The sequence below is a fragment of the Erinaceus europaeus genome, chromosome 13 (assembly GCF_950295315.1).
Source record: "Erinaceus europaeus chromosome 13, mEriEur2.1, whole genome shotgun sequence".
NCBI classification, from domain to species: Eukaryota; Metazoa; Chordata; class Mammalia; order Eulipotyphla; family Erinaceidae; genus Erinaceus; species Erinaceus europaeus.
Window position 1 is genome coordinate 9,355,248 of NC_080174.1, and position 11,202 is coordinate 9,366,449.

The 11,202-nt window shown below is 42.3% G+C and overlaps 1 protein-coding gene across 3 annotated transcripts in view; it reads left to right on the forward strand.

Annotated features, from left to right (window-relative positions):
* CNKSR3 (CNKSR family member 3) overlaps window positions 1–4,423 on the forward strand; it is a 124,078-nt gene extending 119,655 nt beyond the window's left edge. For all 3 annotated transcript variants that reach the window (XM_060205301.1, XM_060205302.1, XM_060205303.1), the window contains one exon: window positions 3,079–4,423. In XM_060205301.1, coding sequence (XP_060061284.1) covers window positions 3,079–3,368 — 290 coding nt within the window. In that variant the 3' untranslated portion in view covers window positions 3,369–4,423. The remainder of the gene's footprint in view (window positions 1–3,078) is intronic.
* The last annotated feature ends 6,779 nt before the right edge of the window (window positions 4,424–11,202 follow it).

Here is an 11,202-nt window from a genome sequence, read left to right on the forward strand (position 1 = left end):
TGAACTAATTGTCTTTAGCTGGTAACCTCAAGTTCCAACCTTTTTTTTTTTTTGCCTCCAGGGTTATTGCTGGGGATGGGTGCCTGCACTATGAATCCACTGCTCCTGGAGGCCATTTTTCCCATTTTGCTACCCTTGCTGTTGTTATTATTATTGTTATTGCTGTTGTTGTTGTTGGATAGGACAGAGAGAAATAGAGGAGGGGAGACAGAGAGACAGACACCTGCAGACCGGCTTCACCACTTGTGAAGCAACTCCTCCTGGAGGTGGGAAGCCAGGGGCTCGAACGGGGATCCTTATGCCGGTCCTTGCCCTTTGTGCCACGTGCACTTAACCCTCTGCGCCACCACTCAACCCCCAGTTCCATCCATTTTCATCCTGAAAGGAACAATTTCTTTCTTTTGTTTTCCCCTTTCTTTATTGGGGGATTAATGGTTTACAGATGACAGTAAATACAATAGTTTGTACATGCATAATATTTCCCAGTTTTCCACATAACAATACAACCCTCACTAGGTCCTCCTCTGCCATCCTGTTCCAGGTCCTGAAGCCTCCCTCCACCCCCAGTGTTTTACTTTGGTGCAATACACCAACTCCAGTCCAAGTTCTGCTTAGTGTTTTCCCTTCTGATCTTACTTTTTACCTTCTCTCTCTGAGTGAGATCATCTCATATTCATCCTTTTACTTCTGACTTACCTCACTTAACGTGGTTTCTTCAGGTTCCACCCAAGATGGGGTGAAGAAGGTGAATTCTCCATTTTTAATAGCTGAGTAGTGTTCCACTGTATATATAGACCACAACTTGCCCAGCCACTCATCTGCTGTTGGACACCGGGGTTGCTTCCAGGTTTTGGCTATTACAGATTGTGCTGCTAAGAACATATGTGTACACAGATCTTTTTGGATGGGTGTGTTGGGTTCCTGAGGATATATCCCCAGGAGAGGAATTGCAGGGTCATAGGGTAGGTCCATTTCTAGCCTTCTGAGAGTTCTCTAGACTGCTCTCCACAGGGGTTGGACCAACTGGCATTCTCACCAGCAGCGCAAGAGGGTTCCTTTGTTCCCACACCAAAGGGAACAATTTTATCATTTACTATTATTATTACTATTATTATTGCCACCAGGGTTATTGCTGAGGCTCAGTACCAGCACTACAAATCCACCACTATTCTTGGTGGCCATTTCTCCCCCGTTTTATTGAATAGGACAGAGAGGAATTGAGAGAGGAGAGGAAGATAGAAATAGAGGAATTGAGAGAGGAGAGGAAGATAGAGATAGATAGAGGAATTGAGAGAGGAGAGGAAGATAGAGATAGGTAGATAGATAGATAGATAGATAGATGCTTGCAGACCTACTTCACTGCTTGTGAAGCATTCCCATTGCAGGTGGGAGTGGGGCTCAAATCTGAGTCCTCGTGCTTAACTGGCTGTGCCACCGCCCAGCCCCCCTATTATTTTTTTAAGGGAAGAATATGATTCCACCTAATAGATGCCACAACTTTTTTATCCAGTCACCTGTCAGTGGGTAGTTAAGTTGATTTCATATTTTGACTATAGTGAATGATGTTTCTGTGAACATAGGGCTGCGAACAGCCTTTCCAATTGATGTTTCTATGTCCTTTGGATAAATGCCGAGGACTAAAAGATGGCTGGCACAATTGATGTTTAAAAGTATCGTTTTTAAAATTAGTAGTCAGGCATGATTTCTTAAACAGTTCCCTAGTTTTGAAATCTATTATTATTAGAATCTGTTTGATTTTTTGATAGACATCATTTTTTTTCCCCCATCCTTTCAAATCCTTTTTGTTAGAAAGTAATTACTATGAGGAATGAAATTAGTGTTTATTCAACAGATAGTCAAAATTACTGGCTATTGGATTAGTATTCAGTGTGTTTATTCATATAGATAGATTACATTCGATTATCAGCACTGGAAGGGGAGTTATAACATGACCTTTACAGTGCGGAAACCAGAACAAGTGAAGAGTTCAAATGCACTAGTTCTGAGATAGTAAAAGGAAGAAGAAAACAGTGCTGGAGACACAGCTTCCAGAGTCCTTATTCCCTGCCATCTGCTGGGACTTGGAAAAAGCTTTTCCCTTAAGCGTCTGTTTCACCTGGATCATACTAATGTGGAAAAGGCAGGCAGAAGGTTCCTGGGTCAGTCCAGGATGCCGAGATAACAAGTGACAATCTGAAGAACAGTCAGCAGGTGGCAGGACTAGCCTTTGTTTAGTGTTAAACATGTCAGCATCCTCTTTCTCATACTGTTAACCTCTTAAAGGCCCACTTAGTCTCTCTCTCTCTCTCTCTCTCTCTGTGTGTGTGTGTGTGTGTGTGTGTAGCAAGGGGGTGCAGAGAGGGTAGAAAAAAGAGGTCAGGAAGCGAGAGAAAGACTTGATAGTCTCCCTCATATTCTATGTATCTCATTTTAGGATGAAAGGTTCCACACAATAGCCGTATCTAAAAAAAAATAATCATATCAGGTATGTGTGCTGAAACCAGTTGTGCTACCACCAGGCCTTTCTATTTACTTATTGAAGACGTGTTTGACAACATAGAGTCCGTTTTCCATCTCCTGAAGATAAATGTAAACACCCTCGCTTATTATCAAAGTGTCATCTCCTTCCATCACAGAACAGTGGGCCCCCAGACTCCCTTTCTTTTCCTACTTGCATTCCTTGTTTTCAGTCGTTGGGTCTGTTGAGACAGACCACAGTTTATTAACCCTTTAGCCTATATTTCCTTCCTGGTTTTGTTTCCTGAAGCCCACCGACGAGCGAGACCATCTGTTATTTGTCCTTCTCTGGTGTATTACTGTAACACCATCTCTTCCAGTTCCACCTCTGTCATTGCAAGCGGCAAGGTCTCATCTTTTTCTCAGTAGAGCAGGACTCTACTCTGTAGGCAGACACCATTCTGCTTCTCCACTCACCTGTCAAGACACTTGGGCTGATTCAGTGTCCACACTCAGGTGGACAGTTGGAGACCACAGTAGATGTGTTGCTTCAGCTCAACAGATACTCCCATGAGTCTTTTGATCCTTGCCAGTGACCTCCGGACATTTGTCTGTCCACAGGTGAGGATGCTCTCTGCAGGTACTTCAGCAACGAGCGCATCCCGCCCATTGTGGAGGAGAGCTGTCCTCAGTACCGCTTCTCCAGGGCCCCAGTGGAGAGGCAGCTGGTGAGGGGTGCCGACTACATCCGGGGCAGCAGGTGCTACCTCAATTCGGATCTCCACAGCAGCGCCACCATCCCGTTCCAGGAGGAAGGGACCAAAAAGAAAGCCGTGTCCACGGGGGCCAAGTCCACTGAACCCTCCTTGTTGGTCAGCTGGCTCACTCGCCTCAAACTCTTGACTCACTGAGCCCTTTCCTCTCCCCCCAGCTGCTCTCTTCTCCTGCCACCAAGTGCCTTGTGTCCTCAGCTGCCGACCTGATTTTGCATTCGCAGTATTATATTAGTGACTTCCTGCCATTTCTCCCTTTTTTTTTGAAAGCGTGTACCATTTATGGAATTTGGAAGTGATTGTAAGGGAACCAACACAGAATGATTGGGGTGTCTGTTGTTCTTGGTCAGAAGATGGAGCTGGACTGTTCTAGAAACCTGAGCTATGACCAGGGTTGCTCTGGCCACTAATGAGGCTGGGTGTTGGGGGCTAAGAGGAGACTGTTTGAGAGGTGGGATGAAAGTGGGTGGCCATTGTCACACAGGTGAGTTTGACCGTCCCACTTCTGCTCCTGGCAAAGCACAAGAACGTGAAGAAAATGTATTTGACCCCCCCCCCCCCATCTAGCTACCCCTTCTGGAAGGGAAGGACAGTAGCCATTTCTGTGAAGCAGTACGTGACAGAGTTCTGTCTGATGCTCCTTCGAAGCGGAAGATAAAGGCTACACCCATTACTTTTGCTCCATCCCTTGTTCATAATGACGTCTGTGTAGGTTGAGGCTGACAGAGATGTGAGGTCATGTCCACAGAGGGCTTATTCCACAAGAAGAACTTCCTGGTTCCTTTGAAGGTGTGGTGGTTGTTATATATTATCATCTTTAAGGGGAAAGAAGTTACATGATGTGCTGACTGGCAACCAAAAGGCTCAATTCAGACAAAAACAAAACCAAAAAAAAAAAAAAATGAAGCACCAGTTCTTAGGTTTATGAGGGAGACATCAGGCTGCATTTTGACCTGTTCGTTGAGCATTTGTTTTCTTTAAAGGAGCAGGTGGTTCTTTTTGAAGGCCTATAAATCTTGCTCCCTATCTCAGGAGCTCTCACAGTCACTAAGCTCATTCCCAACTAGCAAAAACCGTGTGTCTGATATTAATTCTTGTCTCAATGGAATGTATGATATTTCGCTAGAATGGAGAAGTGCTGTCCTGTTAATTTAAGTGTTTTAAATATAGTTGTATATTTTTTCTTACTCTCAGTTGCGTGGTTGAACTTTTCTGCTTTGCGGCTTACACAAATCTCAAGGAAAAGAGTGTTGGAGGTGTTTCCAGCTCATGAGTGCCCAGCATGGGTGCTGTGGTCAAACACCAAAATACTTGTAGGGCAATATGAAGCAGGAGTCACCAGACTTTCAGACTTGAGGCTCTGAAGGTACCGGGTTCATTCCTTGATACAAGTCGATGTCATAGCTGAGCCGTGCTCTGATCTCTCTTTCTTGCTCTGATGAAATAAATGAACTAATCTTAAGACAAACAAACAAACAAACAAACACAAAATAACCAAATAAACTCTCAAGCATTTGGGGGATGTTAGGGATTAGAAGTGAGGACCCAACTCTATTTTTTGTAAGGACATGTATCATTCTTATAAATATTATGAATGACAAATGCAATTTTTTTTCTTTATTGGTTGGAGAGGATTAATGCTTTTGACAGCAAAACACAGTGGTTTATATGTGTGTAACATTCCTCAGTTTTGCACATAACCTGACCACCCCACCCCAGCCCCCCACCCCTGTCCTCCTCCGCCATCACGTCCCAGATCCTTGCATTCATCCCCCCACCCCCACCCCCTAGAGTCTTTTACTTTGGTGCAATACACCAACTCCAATCCAAATTCTGCTTTGTAAAAGTATTTTTCAACTCTGTCTATGAGTGAGATCATCCCTTATGCATCCTCTTTTTTCTGGCTGATCTCACTTCACAGGATTCCTCCAAACTTAGTCCAAGATGAGGTGAAGAAGATGAATTCACCATTTTTAATAGCTGAGTATACCACAGCTTTTTCAGCCACGTATCTGTTGTTGGGCATCTGGGTCGCTTCCAAGCTTTGTCTATTACAAACTGCTGCTATGAATATAAGTATATACTGGAATTTTCAGATATGAAAACATCACCTCCATTTACTACCCAGAAAAAAATGTTTAAAATATGTATTTGATTGTATGAGATAAAGAGACAATGAGCAGAGCCCCACTCAGCTCTGACTCATGCAGTTCTAGGGTTCAAACTTGGGCTTCAGACATTCAAGTCCTGTGTCCTACCACTAAGACATCTCCATAGTCCCTCCATGTACTATTGAGAAGTGAAGTCGATGCAGAATAGGATCAGCCTCTAGATATAAGCATCGATTGAATTTTTCCAAATGAAATATAAGCAAATGCATAATATTTTATATTCTGTAATGCTTCCTTTAAGTGCTAGTTTACAAGATGCAGTGAAATCACAAAACAGTGCACACACACTGGGTCTGTTTGCAAAACGCAAACATGGCAATTACAAATTCAGATTAATACAGGTGAGTGTGTTGGTTAACTGAATACAAGGAGTGGGATTGATTCAACAATACGATTTTCTAAGATGTGACCAATTCTATATAAAATGGAAGTTTATAGTAATTCCACAGAGTGTTTAGTGGGTACACAGCAGATAAAGGCAACACTGGGATTAAAATTGAAGTGATCTAATGAAGACACCCATTCTCATAGTCATGTTTCTCAACTAAGGCTTTCTTCAATATAAATAATAATCTAATTGCTGTCTTTAAAAAATATGTGCAGGTTGGGCTGTGGCACAGTTGGTTGAGTGTACATGCAAGGACCCAGGTTCATATCCCCAATCCTCACCTGCAGGGGAAAATTTCATGCGGTGTCAGACAGTGCTGTAGGTAGGTGACTTGCTCTCATCCTCTCTAGCTCTCACTCCGCTCTTAATTTCTGTCTACCCTGTCATATATAAGCCAAATTAAAACATTAATAAAGCAAAATATTTTTTAATCCAATTCAGGGAACTGTAGAGAGCAAAAGGTTATGCAAATGACTCTCATGCCTGAGGCTCCGAAGTCTCAGGTTCAGCCTCCAGCACAACCATAAGCCAGAGCTGAGCAGTTCTGTGTTCTCTCTCTCCTGTCTCATTAAAATAAAATAAAAGATTTTTTAAAAATCCAACACATTTTAAAACAGCTGAAAATTCCCCCAGATATTTAGGGATAAATAGATAATTCTAAAGTGGGTGTCCATCTGTATGCCTACTTGAACAGTTGAAAGTTGTGCTGAAAACAGTTGAACGTTAGTTCTTTGCTGTTTCGGAGCTAATGTGTAAGACACATGTTAACATCCAAATACCAGTTAAGATGAAGTATAAAAGGTCCCCCCCTCACCTTCATGTTCCAACACAACACTGCCTCTAGGGGGCGATGCAGTCTCTTTGAGAACGAGTGTGAAAATAAGCCCTCACTCATCAGTGGGTGGTGCTATAGGGTTTTTGTCTGTTTTCTGTTTGTTTTTTTTTTTGTTGTTTGTTTTTCTTGTCTGTTTTCTCTCTCTGCTTCTCTCATGTCTATTCTCTCATCAATGGATGTGAAGTCTTAAAAGTGTGTGTGTGTCAGTCAGGTGGTAGAGCAGTGGGTTGAGCGCACGTGGCGCAAAGCCCAAGGACCAGCATAAGGATCCTGGTTCGAGCCCCTGGCTTCCCACCTGTAGGGGAGTCGCTTCACAGGCGGTGAAGCAGGTCTGCAGGTGTCTGTCTTTCTCTCCACCTCTCTGTCTTCCCCGCCTCTTTCCATTTCTCTCTGTCCTTTCTAACAACGACATCAATAACAACAATAATAACTATAACAATAAAAAGGGCAACAAAAGGGAAAATAAATATTTTTTTAAAAAGTGTGTGTGTGTTTTGTTTTGTTTTTGTCTGAAAATCAGGTATTGTCTAACTCTGGTCTGGAGACTCCTAAGTTTCACTTTGTTAACCTGCAAGTGTGTGTGTGTGTGTGTGTGTGTGTGTGTGTGTGTGTGTGTGTATTATCACCTCCATTAATTATTTCCCTTGATAGAGACAGAAAGGGAAGATAGGGAGGGGGATAGAGAAGGAGATAGACAGGCAGCACCATTTCAACATTCATAAAGTTTCCACCCTGCAAGTGGGGACCTTGGGCTTGAAACCAGTCCCTTGCCTGCGGTAACACGTGAGCTCTAATGGGAATGCCACCACCTGGCCCTGTACACATTTTTCATATTTACACATAGTGTTACATACCCCCAAAGAAGATGTGTAAATAGATATCTTTGGCATTAAATAATATCAGCAAATAAAAATATTATTTTGTTTTATTTTTGCTGCAATGGGCATAACTGGGGTGGTGCTTTGGCCTAATTTGGATATTTTCACCTCCGGTTCTTGTGGTTAATCTTTGCAGACAAGTAATTCATAGTGTGCTTCCTCTGATGTCACTGCATCATTCCTTTGTAATGAGATGACAGCTCAAGAGTTTAGCCATCTTGAAAATGAATAAACTACTTTTGGAGTGGCAATCTTTCATTATTATTATTTATTTTCCCTTTTGTTGCCTTTGTTGTTTTGTTGTTGTAGTTACTATTACTGTTATTGATGTCATTGTTGTTGGGTAGGACAGAGAGAAATGGAGAGAGGAGGGGAAGACGGGGAGAGAAAGATAGACACCTGCAGATCTGCTTCACCACCTGTGAAGCATCTCCCCTGCAGGTGGGGGGCCGGGGGCTCAAACCGGGATCCTCATGCCGGTCCTTGCGCTTTGTGATACGTGCATTTAACCTGCTGCACTACTGCCCGACCCCTGGGAGTGGTAATCTTTGACTTGTCCAATGACATTTGAAATTACTCTCTCTCTCTCTCTCTCTGTCTTTCTCTCTCTCTCTCTCTATATATATATATATATATATATATATACATATGTATATATATACATATGTGTATATATATATAATTTTTATTTACTCCCTTCTGTTGCCCTTGCTGTTTTATTGTAGTTTTTATTGATGTTGTTGTTAGATAGGACAGAGAAATGGAGAGAGGCAGGGAAGACGGGGGAGAGAAAGACACCTGCAGACCTGCTTCACCGCTTGTGAAGTGACTCCCCTGCAGATGGGGAGCCGGGGGCAAGAGCCAGGATCCTTACGCTGTTCCTTGCTTTGCGTCTCCTGCGCTTAACCCACTGTGCTACTGCCCAACTCCCTAGTATGTATATTTTTATATATATTCATATTAATTACCTGGAAGGTAAGTATTTAAAAATCTCATGAATAAAAACTGATTTAAAAGTTGATCTTTCTGATATTTCTTCAAATGTGTATGAAGTCTTGCATAATGAATGAAGTCTAGGAGAACTGCCATCTTAGATGTTTGGTGATTCCTGATGGAAGCTATAAAGTCTAGTTTACAACCTGTAGGATATAGGGCTAGAAAACACTATTAGTCATCTTATAAAAGGTACCATATCATTTTATGGAAGTTTTACAACAGTCAAATTCTGTCTTAAGGGGCTTATTTGTTATTTTCTTTTATCAACATGATTGCAGGAAGTGTGTTGGTTTGAGGCTTAATATAAGGAGAAAGTGATTACTTATTAAATTTCCTGGAGAACCTTTAAAAATTTTTTTTGGTCTAATTAGCTATGATACTGATCCCAGGATAAGAATGGAGGGATTTAGATTTCTTTTAGAAATTGGCACCTAGTAGTGTGTGTGTGTTGGGGGGGGATTGCTTTTGAAAGTAGCTAATCCCACTGTCCTGTGTTACCGTTTAATGGTTCTGTGACTTGAAGCCCGCTATGATATCTCTCTGTTCTCTATGAAATGAGGATAATAATAGACTGTACGTCCTATGATTCTGGGGACTAAAGACCATAATGTTGGTAGGATTCTCAGTATTCATGCCCAGCCCATAACTGAGGCAACTCTTTGTGTATGCCCTCTGTAGCTCTAATACATAAACCAGACCCAGTCAAGAGGGAGTTGCTCATTCTTTTGTCCACAGCTGGCAAAATGATATCTCACTGTCAGAAGACTGACTGCTGTCCGGAGACTTTTCTTTGGCAAATCTGTTATTCAGAACTTTTTAGCAGAGTCGGAACTCGTGAAATGATAGAAGTCTGTCTATGATTGGATGTACTCTGAAGAAGAGGGAATTATTTTAGCACTGCATGGATTTATCATTAGCTCATCTTCACTCTTCAGTTCAATGTTCTTTAATAAAGTAATATATGAAAGCAAAGGAAATCTGAGCATTTGCTCCATCTCTCCTAGTTGGCTGGATAACCGCTGTCTCTCACCTTGGCTTGAAGTTATACTCAACATTTATGTCTCTGCTTCACATATGATTTAGAAAACCCAAGTTTGGCGGCTACTCTCAGCCTTAATCCAGCTTTCTAGCCCTATTCTCAACTCTTGACACCACCTTCCCAAACAATACTTTTAGTCCACCTGCATGTTAACTATTAAACAAAAAATTACCGAAGTCAAGGGCCCCTAGGAACATACCTAAAATGTATTTCTTAGTTTCTTTCCACCATAAGATCTCTATTCACATCTGCTCATTCCTTTTTTTTTTTTTTGGTTCCTATTTATTAAACATTTTGTCCTGCTTTATATCTTACCCACTTTCAGTCACCAAGTTGTAGATGCTACCATGACACCATCCTGACTTCCCTGGGCAGATGACCTCACCAATGTGTCCTGGACTGTCATCTCACCAGAGCCCTACCCCAATAAGAAAAGAAAGAATCAGGCTGGGGGTATGGATCCACCTGCCAATCCCCATGTCCAGTGGAGACACAAAACACTAAGGAATCATGTAAAATGGTCTCTCTTTTGAGAATCCTTTCATTGTTGTCATCATCAGGGCTTTACCTCTCTGAGCTAGCTTGTTCAGCTGTAAAGACAGAGGGAGAGACAGACATACTATAGCACTGAGCCTTCTCCGTGTGATGGAGACTGAACTCCAACCTGGTCTGTCAGTATGTCAGCCAGACACACTACTATCAGCCAGACACACTACTATCAGCCAGACACACTACTATCCAGGTTAGCTCTCTTGCCAGCCCTTACTTTGGAATTCTCATGAAATAAGGAACTCTGACAAAAATATAAAACTTACAGATGGGGTTGTCCAGCAGTGGTACACTTGATCAAGCACAAGGATCCAGATGGGTTCCAGCCCACACTTCCCACCTGCAGTGTAGACCCTTTACAAGTAGAGTAGCAGGCCTGCAGGCAGGTGTCTCTCTTCCTCTCCTTCTCTATCCCCCTTCCTTCTCAATTTCTCTCTGTCCTGCCAAATAAAATAAAATAAAATTCCCAGTAAGGGTGGATTTGTAGTTCCTGCACTGAGCCCCAGTGATAACCCTGGAGGCAATAAATAGGAAGAAAGGAAGAAAGGAAACTGATACATTGCTTTTGCTTCTGCAGAAGTTATGAAAGACTCATCCTGGGATGCCTTCATCTAACTCTTGCTTCGGTGGGTCTAGAGGAAAAAGAACCTAGGAGCCCTAGAAAATGGCTGTCAGCCTCAGCTTTTACTTTATGCCTGATTTTCACCCATGTGGGCGAGCTCAGTGTTAGCAGACTGTGAACCCGCAGACCCACAGATGCCTAGCAGACATAACTGTAATATTTTCATGTGCTGCTTCCAGAAGGAATTTCATGGGTAGAATCTCTTTCTGTGATTGCCCATGAAATTTATTTATCTGTGCTACAAGACCGAATGGAACCGCACTCACATTTTTAGGGCAACTTTCCCAGATCCTTTCTCTGCTGGAACTCATACATCTGCCTCCTTCTGTTAGGTGGAACTGCATGAATTTGTGGGTATGTAGCCACATTAACATAAAGCCCACATAATCAGCAGTCTATAGAGTTCACCTAGTAGACTGAAAATGCCCCAGGGACAAAGGTCTTTTTTTTTTTTTTTTTTGCCCCTTCATTCTCTTTCTAGTAAAACTCATTTC